General features: G+C 44.0%; 1 protein-coding gene across 1 annotated transcript in view; it reads left to right on the forward strand.

Annotated features, from left to right (window-relative positions):
* Positions 1–10,635: 10,635 nt before the first annotated feature.
* LOC129709823 (protein lin-28 homolog A-like) overlaps positions 10,636–20,520 on the forward strand; it is a 63,492-nt gene continuing 53,607 nt past the window's right edge. Inside the window, exon 1 of the mRNA XM_055656432.1 lies at positions 10,636–10,696. Coding sequence (XP_055512407.1) covers positions 10,651–10,696 — 46 coding nt within the window. The 5' untranslated portion in view covers positions 10,636–10,650. The remainder of the gene's footprint in view (positions 10,697–20,520) is intronic.

Below are 20,520 nucleotides of genomic sequence, written 5' to 3' on the forward strand. Positions count from 1 at the left end.
ATCAGCCACCTCCTCCCGGTAGGCCTTCTCATCATTGTCTGAGATCAGGCCCACCACCACAGTGTCATCAGCAAACTTAATTATTGAGTTTGAGCTGTCATGTGTGTACAGGGAGTACAATAGGGGGCTGAGGACGCAACCCTGGGGCGATCCTGTGCTCAGAGTGAGGGACTTCGATGTATTCCCTCCCATCTTGACTACCTGGGGCCTGGCGGTGAGAAAGTCCAGGACCCAGGCACACAGGGAGGTGTTGAGCCCCAATTCCATTAGCTTCCCGGCCAGTCTGGTGGGGACTGAAGTGTTGAAGGCTGAACTGTATCTATGAACAGCATCCTCACGTAGCCCCCCTTCTGGCTGTCCAGATGGGAGAGAGCAGTGTGCAAGACCTGGGAGACCGCATCGTCCGTGGACCTGTTCGGACGGTATGCGAACTGCAACGGGTCCATGTTCCGAGGGAGGAAGGCGCAGATGTGATTCTTCACCAGCCTCTCAAAGCATTTCATGACTACCGAGGTAAGGGCCACCGGACGGTAGTCATTCAGGCAGGCTGGGGAGGCATTTTTTGGTACCGGTACAATGATGGATTTTTTGAAGCAGGCAGGGACCACGGACTTGTCCAGGGAGAGGTTGAATAATGTAGTGAGCACTGGAGCTAGCTGCGTAGCACAGGACTTGAGTACTCGCCCCGAGATGCCATCGGGGCCTGCAGCTTTCCTCGTGTTCACCCGTGTCAGAGCCCTCCTCACGTCGTGCTCGGACAGCGAGAATGTGTGCACATTCCTCCCTTCAGCATCGGTAGCCAGCCCGCTGGCGGTATTGTCGATAGTCGGCAGACCTGGAGTGATGTTGCCCCTCTCGAAACGAGCGTAAAAGGAGTTCATGTGATATTGGCACAGCTGGTTGATGAAGCAAACACCAAAACCAATGAATTGTCCATGTACTAATGAACACGTTGAATATCAACTCACAAAATTCATCATCTATTTAATAATCTGCTATGCTATCCCTTCTGCACAAAATTCATTTGTGCAGAAGGGATAGGATTCCAGATTATTACACAATGGGGGGGGGGGGGGGGGGGGGGGGGGGGGGGAGGGGGGGGGGGAGAAGAGCCATACCCATAGGATAACTGAGTGCCTAATGTCATTGCATCTGTCCTCTGTAGAATAAAATATTTAAGAATCAAATATTAGTTAATAGACTAAACTGAGATTTTACCTCAATTGTGGAAATGCTCTCAATTCTATTCATGTTCCATTTCTTCCACACAATCCATCCGGAAACTTAGGAGTAGGCCATTAGGCCCTTCGAGCCTGCACCACCATTCAATATGATCATGGCTGATCATTTAGGCTCCATTCTATCCCTTCTCTTCTTTTTTTAAATTAAATTTTTCTTGTATGTACAGAAACTTAATTATTTCTTCTACGTAAAGCACTTTGGTTTCAACGCGAGTTGATTTAAACGTGCTAAATAAATAAAATGTACTTACTTACTTATTTACTTCTCATCAGCAACGTTCTCTCCCCTGTTCTTCTCTTCCCTCCCTGCAGTGGCCTTTCATTTTTTCCTTCCCCAGAATCTTTTTAGTTAGCACACGCAAGAATGTGAGCTGTTTCAATAAATTAAACAATTTGTTTGGAAGGAGGATTCGTTATTAAAGGATATTGTTTGTCAAAAGAACAGAACACTAAATGTAGCGGCATGTTTCCACATCATGAATGCTTTATGATCTGGAGAGCACTATCTTCTCCCACTTTCCCTCTTCCTCCCCACCCCATTCCCCTTCCACCTCTATTCCTTCCTCTGACTTCACAATGCATACCTCTTCTACCCTTAGCTACCACTCTTTGCCTAACCATCGGCCTATCAATTCCCCCCACTGCACCTGTATCCACCCATCACTTACCAGACTGTCCTTCCCCCCGTTCTCTCTCATAGCCTTCTCCCTCACCCCACCACAATCAGACTGTAGAAGGGTCTCGATCCAAAATATCACCTATTCATGTTCTGCAGAAATGCTGACTGATCAACTGAGTTACTCCAGCACTTCGTGTCATTTTAATGGGAAAGACTTCTTTCCCCTCCTCGCTACAGAGTCTCAATACGACGCCAACCCTCACAAAGGGGCTGCTACTGACAGAGCGCAATCCCTCAGCGATGGATGAAATCTTACTTTGGAGAAAAGATTTGGAAGTGTTTTAACCTGCATTCCTTTGAAGTAGTTAGATGTCTCTCCTTGTGAGCTCAAACTATGGCAGTATGGGCAGACATAACCATTTGGAAGGGATGTTCAGATTGGCAGAGTCACAATTCATGCACTTTCTTTTTGTGCTACCCATTTCTTCATGTAAAATAATCTAAATTTCATTCTTCACTGTATTTCTTCAATCTATTTCTTCAGCCATCAGTTGATTGGTATGAGATTGACAGATAGCACAGAGAAATAGCATGAATGGTGATTATGGCGTTTGGAATCATGGACAAACGTGGTTTTGAAGGAGGCTGGACTGGTTTTATGAATGAGTGAGTTAACTCTTCCAATTTCCTCTATACTTCCACTATTGTCATTATTCAGTATTTGTCAGATTCTATTATGAAGTTTCCTGTTGATTTTACTTCCATCTTTCTTTCAGATAGTGCACTCCTGATCATGAAACACTTATGGCACGGAAACATACCATCTCATCTCCTCTCCTGTAGGAAGGAACTGCAGATGCTGGTGTACACTGAAGATCTCAACTCATGTTTTATTGCCGAACAAGGTCCCTTGATAACTAATCTCCTAGCAAACAAATTGCTTACTTGATCAAAACAGCTCACAGTTTGGAATAAGGCTATCAAATCTTTCTTAACTCTCTCTTTCCCCAACCAAAACAAGCCCAACTTTGCTAACTTCTCCACCTAACTGAAATCATCAGACTTGTTACAAATCTCCTCCAGATTCCCCCCAAGCCTTGACTTATTTTTTAAATTATAATTGCCCAAATTGGACACAGACACACAGTACTTTGGCTGGAATTCAGTCTTTATGCCTTAAAAGTTGAGCTTTTGTGGCTTTTTAAATAGCCAAGGTGCTGAATATAACAGTTACTTTTATAGGTCATTTTGTCAATATCTTGCCAGCATCAAAACATGGTGCACAAGAACCTCCAAAATCCGTTAACCTCCTTTGAAATTACGCTATTTTGCTTATTTTAGATGACTCACCTCATTCTTCCCACTAATTAGTACCCACAGGGTACTGATTGGGGATAATCAGCCATGATCACATTGAAGGGCGGTGCTGGCTCAAAGGGCCAAATGTCCTACTCTTGCACCTATTGTCTATTGTCTAATATGCAACACTTGGCTAGAACATTGAATAGTATTGCACAGGATTAGGCCTTTCAGCCCACATAGTCTGTATTGCCCCGGATGCCTATTTCAAGTCAAGTCAAGTTTATTCGTCACATACACATACGAGATGTGCAGTGAAATGAAAAGTGGCAATGCTCGCGGACTTTGTGCAAAAAGACAAACAAACAAACAACCAAACAAACTACAAACAGCAAACAACCTAATCAATTAACCTCATCTGCCTGTACGTGATCCTCATCCTTCCATTCACTGCATGTTCCTGTCCCTGTCCAAATGCCTCTCTGACGTTTCGGGCCGAAACCTTTCTATCCCTGTGATTGTCCTATTTTAATAAACATCACAGACATTGTTAAATGCTTCATCTGAAGGAGAATGATAACTGATATTGCCTTTCCATTGAGTTAGCACCACTTCCCCTGTTCAACCTAGATGATATATTCCAGTTCTGGTTTGGTTTCGTTTAGAGATACAACTCGGAAACAGCCCTTCAGCCGGCCGAGTCCACGAGGTCCCCGCACACCAACGCTGTCTTACACACACTAGGGACAAGTTACATTTTCACCAACACATTATCCTACAAACCCGTACATCTTTGGAGTGTGAGTAGAAACCGGAGCTCCCAGAGAAAACCTATGCGGTCATGGAGAGAACGTACAAATTCGGTACAGATAGCAGCCATAGTCAGGATTGAACCCGGGTCCCTGGTGCTGTAAGGCAGCAACACTACCGTTATGCCATTGTGTCACAGACTGGACCTTGAATTCCTGCCACTGAAAGTACAAACAACTAGACCAAGATGACATTGCAATAAATGTTGATAAAAGCATATGGAATTGATGTAAATTATTTTCACCTTGGATCATTATCCAAATCAGCTTCATGTCCTGGTGAGTAATCCCCAGCAACACCAACTAAGAATGACTTGCTTGTATTCCAGCTGAACTTCAGAATCTATAAAATATTAAAACTCTTGCACCACATTCATTTTCTTTTAACTTTAACCATCTAATTTCCTGCTCCAATAGTTATAATGAAAGAATGGGCGTGTGAATGTGTTGCATTGTAAATATATTATTAAATTTACAAAGTGTCAGTGTATTTTGCAATTCCCTGGGTCACTTTTCCACATCCGCCAACCACCCATTTCTTATGACATTTCCCCATGCTACCGTAGAAGATGCAGCACCTGACCATTCACCTCATCCCCTACTCACCATCCAGGAACTCCAACAGTCCTTTCAAGGAGCAGATGATTCAGCTCCAATATCTGAAATATGCACCGATGTAAGTCAGAACATATGCATGTTCGATTTTGAAGCTTGGAGTTGTTTTCAGACCTATTGAAACCACAGGGCCGGAGTAACTCTACATACCATATTGACATCGATCAGCAGAGGTCACTCAATAATACAAAGCAGAGGTGACAACCCTATTGGTGGCACAGTGGTGCAATTGGTAGAGCTGCTGCCTCATTGTGCCAGAGACCTGGGTTTGATCCTGATCTCGGATGCTCTCTACGTGGAGTTTGCACATTCATGTCACCACATTGATTCCTCACATATCCTAAAGACGTGCAGGTTTGTTGGTTAACTGGCCTGTGTAAATTGTCCCTAATTTGTGGGGAGTGGATGCGAAAATGGGATAACATTGAATAGTGTGAATGGGTGATCAATGATCTTGGTGGACAGAATGGTCAGTTTCCATGTTGTATCCCCAAATGAAACTGAACACATCTAACAGATTATTTTGGTTGATTTATTTTCAGTGGTTAACCTCAACATATTTTAGTATCTTTTCCTTTCTATGGATATTAATCAGAATCTACTGAGTATTATTGAATATTAAGTTCGTTTTTACTGTGAATAGATCAAGGTAGCTGAGGAATTGAAGCAACTGAGTTGCAATGTCCTGAACAATATATGAGCTGCCAGGTGGATGAATTGGGAGACTTGTGTGTCCGGCATGGACACCGTACAGTTTACCCAACAAAGCCAACTGAGTCTTTTTAAGGCCTCAAAACCAGGAATATTTTCTTGGAGAGGACCCAATGACATTGGTTTATTTATCCTTTCAGTGGAGTTAGAGGATTTTGCAGACATATTTGGCTACCTGCATAAACAAGGGCAAGTCTCAACCTGGTCACTCCCTCTTCTCCCCTCTCCCATCAAACACATACTTCCAGATTCAGGGACAGTTTCTTTCCAGCTGTGATCGGGCAACTGAACCGTCCTATCAACAACTAGAGTGTGATTCTCAGCAACTATCTACCTTATTGGAGACCATCAGATTATCTTTAATTGGACTTTATCTTGCACGAAACATCATTTCCTTTATCATGTAACTTCTTCTTCTTTTGGGTGGCGTGCACAGCCTAAAGTTGTTGGACAACTTGTTCTATTTGATCTTCCGTTTGTGCACGTCGAGTTGATTGCATTAGTCGAAGCAGGGCGGACCACGTGAAGGTTGCAATCTTCCACCCCATCATGTAACTGTGCACTGTGGACTATTGGATTGTAATAATGTATAGTCTTTCAGCTGACTGGTTAGCATGTAACAAAAAGATTTTCACTGCACCTACACGTGACAATGGACTAAACTAAAGTATCTCTCCAGTGTCTAAAGGACCAAGTCTCAAAAGCATTCAGGATGGCTAAATGCTGTTGCCTGATAGATCTGGACTTTGAGGTCTTGATCTTCATACAACATATTCCTCAGTTATCATAAGGACAGAATGGCACGTTTAAGAAATTCTATCATGGATATTTGCCTTCGTTGAGAGTTGGTTCCCGAGATATGAAAGCAATAGAAATCCATTACGTTTGCTTTGAACCTGTGCCAGGTAATCCATTGCGCTGTCAGAGATAATTATATCAGGCAAGTATACCTTGCAGTGATCTGTAACACAACACCAAACAGGTAACAGTCAGAGCGTAAGCAGCTCTTGGCCTGTTGTATGTGGTTATTATCCACCAGATGCTCCCAAGGCTTCCAGAGCCCAGCTCAGTGTTGTGATGTGGTATTTGGTGTTAGTCTGGAGCACCTTGGGTTAATGACTCAGGGTTGAGTCAGTGGATGAGTTGACTAGACATAGGATCTGTTTTCCTTGATCACCAGGTGAGTCTGTTAACCACACATTTCGCTAAAAGCCTCTTGGAAACACAACCCCAGTCTCTCCCCCGTCCCATACCCGAACAGATGCTGCCAGAATATCATTGAATATCACGAGAATGAGTAGAACCCGTTATTAAATATGGGCAGACACCTGTTTATTCAGCGTCCTCTTGACCCCGTTACTCCAAATGATTGATACAAAGAATGAAAGGGATCTCTAGTTACAATTATTTAATTAAACTTTTATACTGTCCCTATGAGAAGGCCGGTTTATGTCTTTAGTTGTCATCTATAAATAGGATTTCGTTCCCAAAACGCGCCGGACATTGCAGAGTTGTTGCAAGCAGCGGCTCCCGTGGACTCGGTAGACATCACCACCACCAGAGACCGTTTCGATACATTCTGCAACCCGAGAGCTGGATCTCAATCATTCTGAAAGGTGAGTGTTGTTCCAACCCAGAACCTGTTTAAAATTAAAGAATAGTAGAAATAAGGAACTGCAGATGCTGGTTTACAACAAAAAAAAAGACACAAAGTGCTGGAGTAATTCAGGCAGCATCTCTGGGGAACATGGACAGGTGACGTTTCGCGTCGGGACCCTTCTTCACGTTTAATTAAAGGACCAGCGTCCAGCCACTCGTCCTGTAAAATCTTTAAAGACAATATTCACCAGGGACTGGATGTACACTTCCTTGTATCCAGCTTGATTGGAGTGGCGCATAGTTTTACTTTGAAAGTGTTATTGTTTCAGGCATCGTTTTTATAAGTAACCACAGAAGTTAACAGGCCAGGTGCTGGGAATTGTGGAGCCACACACGGTGAGGCGAGCTGGCGTGTCAATGCTGGATAATTATCTGCTTGTTATTATGCTGGCGCAGAAACAGAGGTCGCTCCGTCTGCGTTAAACGGAAAGTATCCAGAGTTCTTTCGGGGATTTCTGTGATACTTTTGGTCCTAGTTCCGACCAGGCCCAGTGAGTGGAGTTGGTCTGTGGTGGTTTAGTCCAGCAACATACAGCCGGCCACATGGTCCAGGTGAACCCCATGGGCGGTGCAGCGGTTCCATCTCTCTCTGTTAACCCATTGTCAGGATTATTTCTACTCCAGTCTCACTCGATATTTCCTTTGTTATATCCATCTTCCCCCCCCCCCCCCCCCCCCCCCCCAAACTTAAAACTAACGTGTTTCTTCTCTTTCCCAGTTCTGATAGCCAATCTTGGACAAGACTTTGCCTTCCATCATAGTGAGGAGGAGATTCACTATGATGGATGTTTGTGTAAATTGTGTTGGTGTGTGTCTTGGTTCTCTTCTTGTTGTATGACTGCAGAAACCAAATTACGTTTGAACTTCATTTGAGGTTCAAATGACAATAAATGATATTGTATTGTATCTGAAACATCACATCTACTATTCTTTTCCAGCATTGCTACCTGATCTGTTGAGTGTTTACAACTTTTTTCTATTTAAAGTTCAGATTTCCAGTAGCTTTTCGATTTTTCATTTACAATTTAATGCAGTTTTCCAATGTCTCATGCAACAAAAATATCTGACACACAGAGCAATGTGTGTGTGTATGTGTGTATGTATATATATATATAAACATTCATATATATATATATATATTATATATATATATATATATAAACATTCTTCCATGTTTGTTGTGTTCCCCTGTTATATGCACCTCTTATGTATCTAACTTGTACGATAGCAAGCATTACCACTGCTCTTGGAGTGGGGGGGGGGGGGTTAATAGAAAACTCTGACCAATTTTTTCTGCCTGTTGTTGTTTCTTGGCTTTACCCAAATTGATTGTGTGTCTTTGATCTAAGGAGTTGAGAATCATCTTCTGTGTCATGTTTACCCCTTCTTCAATATCAGGGATAACTTGCTTCTAGCTTTGCAGTCCAGATAAAGGGGCCCAACACAAAACGTCCACTGTTTATTTTCCTCCACCGATGCTGCTCAACCTGTTGAGTTCCACCAGCAGATTGTTTGTTGCACCACTATTGCCTGTCTCTTTTATGTATCAAACGCATGGTCAGGGACACTATGGTTAGGATGACTGACGAGGCTGGTAGGACTGAGAGACATTGAGGATGAGATGTCTGATCATATAATCATTCTGAAGAAGGGTCCCAAGCCTGAAACATCACCCGAACATGTTCTCCAGAGATGCTGCCTGACCCACTGGGTTACGCCAGCATTTTGTGTCTCTTTCTGTAAACTAACACCCGCAGTTCCTTGTTTTTTCTCGGATGATGAGGTGACCTAGTTCTATGTTGCAACTTTAATGTAAGCAATGGGAAATTCTGCCCCATGTCAAGGGAGGCCAAGTCAATATATATTTTGTATGGAGGAGATTGACAGATTCTTGATTAGCAAGGGTGTCGGGGGTTATGGGGAGAAGGCAGGAGAATGGGGTTGAGAGGGAAAGATAGATCGGCCTTGATTGAATGGTAGAGAAGACTTGATGGGCTGAAAGATCTAATTCTGCCCCTTGAACTTATGAATCATAGGACCACCAATAATTCCCAAAAGCCTGTTTCCATCCATTGAATGAACCATGCTCCGTTTAGTATTTGGTGGGTCATTTAGTGAACTCGGAAGTATGTAGTAAAGATTAAAGAAATAATTTGTATGGTACATTTCACAACTTCAGGATATCCTAATGAGTACAGTCATAGATATTATGAAGGAAATGTAGACCATGAATCTTCGACACCCATTCATGAAAGCATTGGTTTATGGTCCATTTAGAAGGACAGCATGACTGATAATGGAGCATTGAAAGTGCCACTGATATTGCTTTAGTAACAGACATCAGCCAAAAGCCTGCAAGCTTCTGAATCATTATTATTCACAATGCTATAGGTGACTTGGGCTGGAAGTCATTGAACTGTGCACATCTGCACAGATGTGAGATGAGAGTACCAGTGTTCTGGAAAGGGAAGAAGCAACACCTGGAGAAACGCTGAAATCAAAAGCATGACCTAAAGCCTTTTGTTAACCATTGGATAATATTGTGTGTCTGTCAATATTGTGTGTCATATCAAATTAATTTGGTACAGATCCTACTGATATGCACCTTATTTTGTAATCAGCAAAGCTCTCGCACCAGGTTTTAGAACGAATAAATACAATTATCAATCTGGCTTGTTTATGTGAGTATACATCCTTCCTTCGCAAAAACAAGGTAACTCGATCAGGTATGATTTTGTAATGAACTGGCCTAAAACTTAAAACAGCTGTAGCTGTTGCCTTGCTGTTAGAACAGAGTAGGTGGGTACAGTGTTGTGAACTACAGAACCCGACTACTCTTTCAAAGAACCAGCACGAGGTTGTAAGATTCTATTGTTCTTGTTTTAAATTTGCAAAAGAGACAATGATTCGATGATACTTTATTGTCACATGTACCTAGCTAGGTGCAGTGAAGTGCTTTGTTTTGCATGCAACCTGGTAAAATCATACAGCAGACCTTACCTAGGCAACGCACAAGTGTTGCCATGTTTCTGGCACCGACAAAGTAACAAAAGTTCTCCAAATAGTCCTATTGTCTGCCTGCCGCAGTATGTGGTAGCGCCCCCCCCCCCCCCCCCCCCTTTTGTGGCTCGCCCCCCCCCCCCCCCCCCCCCCCCCCCCCCCCCGGGTCACCCCTTCAGTCTGAGTCATCATGGAGCAAGCAGTTTAGAGATGAGAAACGAGAAAGAGGAGTTAGTGCTTTAAAGTACACATTAAATGGCGCAGCTCAAGAGCCAGGCAGCCTCTCTGAATAGGTAATCTTTCCCCATCCTTAGACTTGGGGTCTGAAGGAGAGTCCTGACCCATGTCCTCCAGAGATGCTGCCTGACTCGCTGAGTTACTCCAGCATTTTTTGTCCTACACTGTCATTGAAGAGACTGGAAGGTAAGAGATTGACCACACGTATCTCACTTGACCATTGCCTGTTCCACTGCAATGGACACAACTGTGGCCTCCAACTTGTTTTGTTCAGGCTTGGCTTACCTTGTAATTAAAAGACTGTGTACCCTTCAGGCACTGAATATGTCCATCATTTCTTGGTTCTTTTATTTCTAATCTTGTTCTGTATTTAACTAGGTTGGCCTGGACACCTCCTCAATCACCTGTCACACCAACTTTGAATTATTCCAGACACAGAAACGGCCAAGGCGAGGAGACGATGAGCAGGCTGCAAAGAAGGGCAGACCATAGGCTTGGTCGAAGAGGTGAGTTTCAAGCCGGACTTCACTAAGGATGATTGAATGGGTGGACATAGCATAAATATTCCAGGGTTTCGGGAGGAAAAATTCAGAGCTTGAGACTGGGGCAGCCGTACACTGCTAATAATGGAGCGAGAAGGGGTGAGGAATGCAGAAGAGCCCAAAATATGTGGATTGGAAAGTTTGGCACTAGTGTGGTTCTGGAACTGGAGGTAGCAAGGAAATGAGAAAGTAAACCAAGGAAATATTTAAACATGTGGACATAGTAGAGATGACCGACCATAATGGGTGAGCTCATGACAGAACTGTAACAATAATGCCCTGTCTTTAACACTGTAGATAGTCCCAAGGTGTTTCTTAGGAGGATTGAACCTCATGAAGAAAGTTTACTATGGGTGTCCAAAAGTTTGGTCAAGGGAGAGGCTCATGGAAGCTATATTATGGAAGAGAGAGGTGAAATGTCAGTGATGTTTAAGAATTTCAGAGCATTGGCTCTCGGCAACTGAAGATGCCATGGCAATATAGGCAGGATGGAAATTGGTGATTTGCTGGAAGGTAACACTGGCTGAGAACCAAGATTTCCCAAGCTTCTAAAACTGACAAAGAGCTTCATGATGGGGATGGGGAAAATTGAACATTTGTGAAATAGCAGCGTTGTTGGTTCAGGAACTAAGGGAGGTGAGCAGATGTTGGGTGGGTGATAGGAGCATGTGACAATGTGAGCCAGCATTCAGGTAACAAGGTAGATTGTTCTAAGTTGAGGAGTTTGATGTTGCTATGCAATACTGTGCAGCGATTGCGTTTCATGAGTTCATTGTGACCGGTTTCCTGTGCGGGTAGAATTGCTCAGGAGTTGCCCTTTGGCGTTTCATTCAGAATTTGTGTTCTCTAGATACAAGTGAGGATCACCATAATGCTACACCTGTGCCACTTCAGAGGCTCAGTCCTGGAAACGATGCAGCAGGGTGGAGAGTCATTGATGTTAAATAATTCTAGAGCTCTCTGTTCGACAAAGATGCATCATTTGATTCTGACTGTCGCATTCATTCATTTTTTCCCCCTCACCTACGAGTTCTACTGCTGTTTTAGTGTAAGTTTCAGAGATACAACATGGAAACTGGTTTTCGGCCCACCGAGGCCATGCTAACCATTGATCACCCATTCACACTAGTTCTAGGTTATCCCACTTTCTCATCCACTCCTTGCCTCTTGCAGGCAACTTTTTTTAAGAGGCCAATTAACCGACAATCCCAAAAGGACACAAAGTGCTGGAGTAACTCAGCAGGTCAGGCAACACCTCTGGAGAACATGTATAGGTGACATTTCAGGTCGAGACACTTCCTCAGTCTGAAGAAGGGTGTTGACCCAAAATGGCACCTGTCCAGTCTGAAGAAGAGTCTCAACCTAACAAGTCATCTTTCCGTGCTCTTCAGAGATGCAGCCTGACCTGCTGACATGCTCCAGTATTTTGTGCCTTTTGTCTATCAACCAGCAACTGCAGTTCTTTGTTTCTACAAACTACGAACTCGCACCTCTTTGGGATGTCAGAGAAAACTAGAGCACCAGGAGTAAAATCCATGTGGTCACGGGAGAACGTGCAAACTCCACACAAACAGCTCCCAAGATTGGGATTGAACCCAGGCCTCTGGTGCTGTTGAGCAGCAGGTCTACCAGCAGCGCCACAGCGCTGTCCATTTGTTCTACCCATCACATCCACTCCTCAACAGGCTACTGAAGACCAAATTGTTTTCCCTCTTTCCCAGTTAACATTCTCTTAATTTTCTAAAGATGCTTCCAGACCTATGCTAGGAGGCGCTCCCCACACTCCGGCCATTCAGATCTGCAGTTTACATTATGGTTACATTAGCTGACCAACCTTGCTCACAAATAACATCTACCCCCCCCCCTCGATAAATAAATGTTAATCAACTAATGAAAAAAAAATGTTTAGAAACATTCAATTCTTTCTCATTTATATAATCTGGCTGTTTGTCTACATACTAACATCACTTTCTGCTTGCATTGCTTCAGACATTGTCAGTGTTATTTTGCTACCATTCCAGAACCACTGACTAGTCCACCTCCACCCTGTTCCCAGGCCTGCAACTGGGAAGAAATAGGTAGTTTTGGATTGAAGATATAGAGGGATTTCCCTAGAGAGGTTTAGTTTATTATTGTCACATGCTGCAAGGTACAGTGAAAAGCTTTGTTTTGCATGCTATTTGAACAGATCAGATATACCATGCATAGATACAATTGTTTCAATCTCTGGTACAAGGGATAAAACAAAGGGGAAGATACAGAGTGCACAGTTTCGTTTTCAGCTTTGTAGCGCATCAGTTCCGTAGACAAAGTCCAATGTCCCTAATGAGGTAGAGGTGAATAGAATGGTATCCTACCATCTGTTCATAAGCCTGATCACAAAGGGGATAAAGCCGTTCTTATGCCTACTGTCGTATGTATTCAAATGTCTGTATCTCTACCCAAACGAGTAGGGAGAAGGAACTATGAATGGAGTAGGACATATCTTTGATTATGTTGATTGCTTTTCTGAGGCAATGGGAGGTATAGAATGAGTCAATAATTACATTGTGTAGGAAGGAGCTGCAGATGCTGGTTTATACCGAAGATAGACACAAAATGCTAAAATAACTCAGCTGGTCAGGCATTGTCTCTGGAGAAAGAGAGTAGGTGATGTTTCAGCTCAGAACCCTTCTTCAGGCTGTTTACATTCTAGGGTGATAGTTCTGACTTCACCTTCCCAGAGTAAGTTCAGTTTTTTTCAAGAAGATAAGTCATGTTTTTATGGTGGGGACTGTGGTCAATTTCCTGGGGAGGGGCTTGTGGCAGATTTTAATAGGATGTGTTTATCATCAATAATTTTTTTTTTTTTTAATGCTGGCAAACGGAAATAAAATTGAATATGCTGGAAATGTTCAGCAGGTCAAGCAGCATCTGTGGAGAGAGAAACGGTTAATGTTTCTATTCGAGGTCCTTTGTCAGAACTGTGAAGGAAAAAAAGCTAATTGTAAGGTGGGCGATTGGTAGGAAAAATAAGAATGTTTGTGAGAAGGTGAGGATGAGGTGGGCCAGTTAGAGGGTGAATGGAAGGGCACAGACACAAAATGCTGGAGTAACTCAGAGGGTCAGGCGGCATCTTTGGAGAACAGGAAGGGTTTTGTGAAGTTTTATGTGGGATTATTGTCAATACTCCTTGATGTGTGGCAATGAATAGTGTTTCTGAGGGGTTTGTGGTCATTGTCTGGAATTTGGAGCGTGGTATTCAGTAAATGTTGCTGATGGCCAGTGTTTCACTATGTTTTTTTTCTGGCTGGTGTTTTTAGGAGGGACATTTATGGTCTTTGTCACCGGGCTTGCGTTTACAATCTGTATTTCTATGCGGGGATTACAACGAATGATTTTTGGGTGGGATTTGTATTGATTTTTTTTCCTTGTGGGGAAAGTTGTGATTATGGGGGTTTTTTTGTGGCAAGATTTCGTGGTCAGTGTCTCTGGTCGGTATTGCTCGGATGGGAATTTGTTAATAATAATAATAATAATAATAATAATAATAACTTTATTTATAAAGCACTTTTAGACAACATCAGTTACCACAAAGTGCTGTACATGGGAAGTCAACAAAAAGTTATTACAAACTACTAAAACCATTAAGACGACAGGACTATAAAAACAGTAAAAATTAAAAGACATTAAAAGCACTAAAACAGGAACAATGTCTCAGCCAGTGTCGAAAGCCAGTGAATAAAAGTGAGTTTTTAGGGAGGATTTAAAGATGGACAGTGAAGGGGCCCAGTTGCCCAGTATTACCAGGTGCAGGCATAATGTGCAGGAAGGAACTGCAGATGTTGGTTTACACCAAAGATAGACACAAAATGTTGGACTAACTCAGTGGTTCAGGCAGCATCTGTGGAGAAAAGGATCAGGTGACGCTTTGAGTCGAGAGAAGCGAATCGACCCGAAACTGCACCTATTCCTTTTCTACAGAGATGCTGCCTGATCTGCTGAGTTACTCCAGCATTTTGCGTCTATTACTGGTTGCAGGTTTGTGGTCTGTGTTCAGGGTAGGGAGTCACAGTCCTTGTTTTTGCTAGAAGGTTTGTGAACTGTGTGTCCAAAGAGTGGATTTGTGGTCAGTATTTCTGGAGTGAGTGGTCATTATGGGTCAATGTTTCTGATGGGTAGTTAGTGGTATATGCTACTGGTTGCAGTCAATGGGTCTTGTTGACACATATAAGATTGTTAAGGGCTTCGACACACTAGAGGCCGGAAACATGTTCCCGATGTTGGGGAAGTCCAGAACCAGGGGCCACAGTTTAAGAATAAGGAGTGAACCATTTAGAACGGAGACGAGGAAACACTTTTTCTCACAGAGAGTGGTGAGTGTGGAATTCTCTGCCTCAGAGGGCAGTGGAGGCAGGTTCTCTGGATGCTTTCTGGAGCTAGATAGGGCTCTTAAAAATAGCGGAGTCAGGGGATATGTGGAGAAGGCAGGAATGGAGTACTGATTGGGGATGATCAGCCGTGATCACATTGAATGGCGGTGCTGGCTCGAAGGGCCGAATGGCCTACTCCTGCACCTATTGTCTATTGTCTATTGTGTGGGGTTGATTAGCAGGTATTTCTGACACAGGAGTTTGATCTGTATTTAAGACGGGGGGGTTGTGGTTAGTGCTTCATGTTGAGCTGCAGTGGTCTTTGGAATGGGAATTTATTGTCACTAGATGGTTGTGCTTGGTATTACTGGTGGGCAGACTGTAATCAAGGGTTCTGGAGACAGGTCTGTTGGTGGTATAGGTGGGGGCTGTTGGTGGGATAGGTGGGGGCTGTTGGTGGGATAGTTGGGGGCACAGAGTTGTTTCCTGGTCATTATTTGTCATGGGGTTTGTAGTCCATGACTCCAGTGAGGGTGAGGGTTTCTGATAATGTCCTTGAGGCTGTGAATTGTGGTTAAGGCCCTGTCCCACGATGCGAGTTTACCCAAGAGCTCTCCCGAGTTTAAAATAAAATCAAACTCGTCGTAAGTACGTAGCGGGTACGTCGGAGCTCGTGGATGTCTCGTAGCGGCTTGTAATGCTAACAGCAGGTACTCGGGGAAAACTCGGAAACACGTGAAGTTTTTTCAACAGTGTGAAAAATTTCCAAGAGTAAAAAAATACTCGTGATGAAGTACCACGAGTTTGATTTTTTTTTTTTTTTTTAAACTAGGGAGAGCTCTTGAGTAAACTCGCATTGTGGGACAGCGGCTGTAGTGTTTCTGTTTCGTTATGTGTGCAGTATTCTTGCATGGGATTGGAGTGGATGACTCCTGCGGAGAAACTTTGGCCTGTGTTTCTGCAGGGAATTGTATAGTTGTGCCTCTTCCAACCTGTTGTGCTGCATTAAGGAGTCAAGAGAGTTTCATTGTCATATGTATGGATGTGAACTGGAACAATGAAATTCGAACTTGCTACAAAATCTACTGACACATTGGAAGCAAACAACACTAAGTATTACAGTGAATTATCTGCTGCTATTCTAGGTAAACTAGATCATGAAAGAGCAAAGTCCATAATTGTTCAGTAGGATTGAGGCGTTGAGGTAGAATTATGATTAGGGTTGCGCAGAATGGTTCAAAACTCTTATGATTGATGGGGAGAAGCTGTTCGTGAAGTTTGAGGTAACGGTTCTCAAGCGGTTCTTCCTGATGGTAGTAGTGAGCAACGCCAATGAGGTGGGGGACTTTGATATTATCTCTCTTCTTGAGGCAGTGCTTCCTGTAGATCCCTATAGTTTCCTGCAGAAAGTGGACAGGTCAATAATGTGATGGACCAGGCAACCCCCTCCACTTCCTGCAGCCTTCGTCATTCTTGAGCATTCAAATATAAACCAGGCCACAATGCAACCGGTTGCTATGCTCTCTACTGTGCACTTGCGGAGGTATTGGGTCATAACCCGTCAGCTTAAACCTCTGAGGAAGTAGAGGCATTGGAGAACTTTACTTGTGATTGTATCAACGTGCTGGGCCCAGGTCAGACGATCAGATTGGTGTATATCTATCAACCTCACTGTTGACTCTTTCCATTGCTTGTCTTGCCAATGAAGGCAGGTGCATGGTCCCTCTGCTTCCCTGACTGAAGTCAATCATCAGTGTATTAATCAGCTTCTGCAGCTCTTGTTTCTACATCAGCTCCTTGGTATTGTTAACATTGAGAGCATGTCGTGTCGCGGGGATTGGAACGACCCGGAGCTGGGCCGTACATCGCCCGGCGCGGCTTTAATGGCCGCAGGACATTCGAACGCCTGCCATGGGCTCCAACTTTGTGACTTTTGGGCCTGGAGCGGGGCCGTACATCGCCCGGCGCGGCCTAAAATGGCCGAGGGACTTACCATTGCCCACCTGGGGCTTCAACATTGGGAGAAAAATGGAGAGCAGGGGAGAGTAAAGACTTTGCCTTCCATCACAGTGAGGACGAGGTTCACTGTGATGGATGTTTGTGTGAACTAAATTGGTTGTGTGTCTAGTAGGAATTGTTTTTTTGTTTGTATGGCTGTAGAAACAGAGTTTTGTTTGAGCCCCACTGAGGTTCAAATGACAATAAATATTGTATTATTATTATGATTTGTTTTTTTGCCACCACTCAATCAGATTGTAACCTCGTCTACACTCATGAAATCAAATATAGACTTGGCAATAGATTTGCAGAATACCTGCACTCTGGTCACAATGGGCATCTTGAGCTTTTGGTTGCATGTCATTTGAACTCTCCTGCCCACTTCCCACTGATCTGTCTGTCCATCTCCTTCTCTGTTGCTACTGAGAGGCTGAACACAAATTCGAAGAAGAACTGCTTGTAATTCTATTTGGATAGCCTTCAACTCGTATTGAAGAAAGACATAAAAAACTGGAGTAACTCAGTGGGTCAGGCAGCATCCCTGGTGAAAAGGAATAGGTGTTGTTTCAGGTCGAGACTCTTGAACTGTGTTGAATTTTACAATTTCAAGTCACCCACACTTCCCATGCTCTTCCCCTACACACATTCACCCTTCCCTTGGTTCATCCCTCCCATTCCTCTTCTCCATTAAGTTCCATTTGCCCAACTTCTTTTCTCCATCCATTTCCACTGATCAACTACCAGCCTGGGGTCAAGGAAAGAGCGTTCACATCGCGGCCTTGTTTCCACCATCATGCTCTAGCTGAACAACTTCTAATCTTGTGTGGACTCGACAAGAACACTACCAGCCTCAACTGCCCCCCCCCCCCTCTACGTACTGCTATAGCCTGGCAACCTTTCCCATTCACTCTCAGTCCTGATGCAGGTCTCCATGTCGACTTGTAATGTCGACGTACCTTTTGCCTCTGTGAATGCTGATTGACGATCAGAGTTTTTCCAATGTTCTACTTTTGTGTTATAGGAGGGGGGTAGGGAGAGGGCGGGGGTGATCCCAGGGATGTCTGGCAGAGTTTATGTTCAGTGTTTTTGGAGTGATGGTCTGTCGTGGTCTTCGATGGGGATTGCAGTGCAGTGCTTCTGGTGGGAGTTGTCATGAATGATATTAGCAAGGATCTTTTTAGCCAGGGGTTTCCAATCTTTTTTAAGGGCCTTTCTTTGTGTTCTTGGTCTTTGATTGTTTTTGCAGCTATGGGTTAAAATTCCTGCCGGGGTTTGTAGTCGATGATTTTTGTGGTATTTTGGTTGCTCTCTCTCTCGCTGACAGGATTATGGTCATTTTCTTATGGCCACGGGTTTGTAGTCCATATTTCTGGTGTGGAATTGTATAAAACACATTGGTTGCGAATGGCTGGTTTGTGGTCTACATCTATGGCAGGAATTGTGGTCAATGGTTCCGAGGGTTGTGGTGTTCAAGGCTTGTTAATCGAATGCAGGCGTTACTTCAGAATTCCAACCCAAAAAGTCCATTTCATGGATGGTGCCTGGCCTCCTGAGTTCCTCCATTACTTTTCATTTTGCTGGAGCTCAGGTTTTCTGGTAAGTTGATGTGAGAACGGAGGTTTCTAGTCTGTGTCAGGATCAGCATTTGTTTTTTGTGTGTGTGTGTGTGTGTGTGTGTGTGTGTGTCTGTGTGTGTGTGTCTGTGTGTGTGTGTCTGTGTGTCTGTCTGTGTGTCTGTCTGTGTGTGTCTGGTTGTGGGATGCTGTGTCTGTGTACTGTTGTGTGTGTTCCTAGGGATAGGTTTCTGGACAGTTTAGCCTGGGGATTATTAGCATTTTCCACTTGGGGATTTTGGTCAGTGTTGCCGGTGTAGGTTTGAAGTCTTTGTCTCTGCTGTGGCTGTTTTCTCTCTCTCTCTCTCTCTCTCTCTCTCTCTCTCTCTCTCTCTCTCTCTCTCTCTCTCTCTCTCTCTCTCTCTCTCTCTCTGGGTTGGTGGGTAATGTTAACATTTGGTGAGGAGGGAGTGTTGTAATCAGTGTATGTTTTCAAGAACTTGTCGTCATTGCTTCTGATGGATGTAGAAATGAATAACTGCAGATGCTGGTTTTCAGAAAAGGACACAAAGTGCTGGAGTAACTCAGCAGGTCACTCAACATTTTGGGTCGAAACGTCACCAATCCATGTTCTCCAGAGGTGCTGCCTGACCCGCTGAATTATCTCAGTAATTTGTGACTGCTTCTGTTCGAGTTTTGTGGTCAGTCAACATTCCTGAGTGGTGTGGAGGAAGAAACTAGATGCAGGTTTAAACTGAAGATGATGTTTTGGTCAATATTGCTGGCAAGGAACTGTGGCCAATATTTTGATTGGGGCTATTGCACAGAATAACATTCAGTTATTTCATTATTGTACTTTAGTTTTTGCATTACTTTGCATTGCACTGCAGCCTTGCACGATTCTGCTATTTTGCACGTGTATTTATTATTTATTATTGACTGTATGTATGTTATTAACGCTGTAAAATTCACGTGAACAAGGAATTGGATTGCACACTGGTGTGTATATAACCATAAACTAGTCTGAATGTGGGTAGTGGCCATTGAGTGCGTGTGACCACATTTGCAGACCTAATTTAGACCTGGGGAAGTAGACATTGTTTGAAGGGGTGTGGTGGTCATTGTGAATGACCAGTCTTGTGGTCATTGTTCAGGCCAATGGTAGTTTGTCAAAGTGTCTGAAAGGGAGTTGTGGTCTGTGTTTTTGAAGAGGAGGTGGCAGTCAGTGTTTCTAAGGGTGATGGGGGCTGCAGTGTCGGTGGTCTTGGGTAGGGGGGGGGGGGGGAGATCAGGTTCCTGGCATGGAGTGGTGGACATTGTCTGTCTGCATTTGTGAACGTTGCTCAGGCAGGGGCTAGCGGTCAGCATTTTGGGTGGTGTGGTGGCTAACGGTCTGCCTATATGACTGGGTCCATGCTGGCTATAGTTGGCTATGTGTCTGAAAGGGACTGGCGGTCAGGGAGTTGTGACCAATGTTTGGGATGTGGAGCATTGTGTTCAGTGTGTCGGAGAGGGGACTGTGGTCACTGTGTTGGGAGGGGGGTGCAGTCAGTATTTTAGTCAGTATTTTGGTCGGGACAATGGGGTAGGGGAGAAGTAGTGGTCAGGAAGTAAGGTTTTTGTGGTCAGTGGGGTGGGCTGGGTCAGGGGGGGGGGGCTGTTATGGGCAATGATGTTGTAGGGGGAGAGGATAGTTGTCAGTTTTCAGGAAGGGTATCAGGGAGGGGGGCTGTTGGTCAGGACAGTGAGGGGGGCTGTTATGGTCAGGGTTTATCAGGGAGGGGGGCTGTTATGGTCAGGGTTTATCAGGGAGGGGGCTTGTTATGGTCAGGGTTTATCAGGGAGGGGGGCTGTTATGGTCAGAGTTTATCAGAGGGAGGGGGAC

The sequence above is a fragment of the Leucoraja erinacea genome, chromosome 26 (genome assembly GCF_028641065.1).
Source record: "Leucoraja erinacea ecotype New England chromosome 26, Leri_hhj_1, whole genome shotgun sequence".
Classification (NCBI taxonomy): Eukaryota; Metazoa; Chordata; class Chondrichthyes; order Rajiformes; family Rajidae; genus Leucoraja; species Leucoraja erinaceus.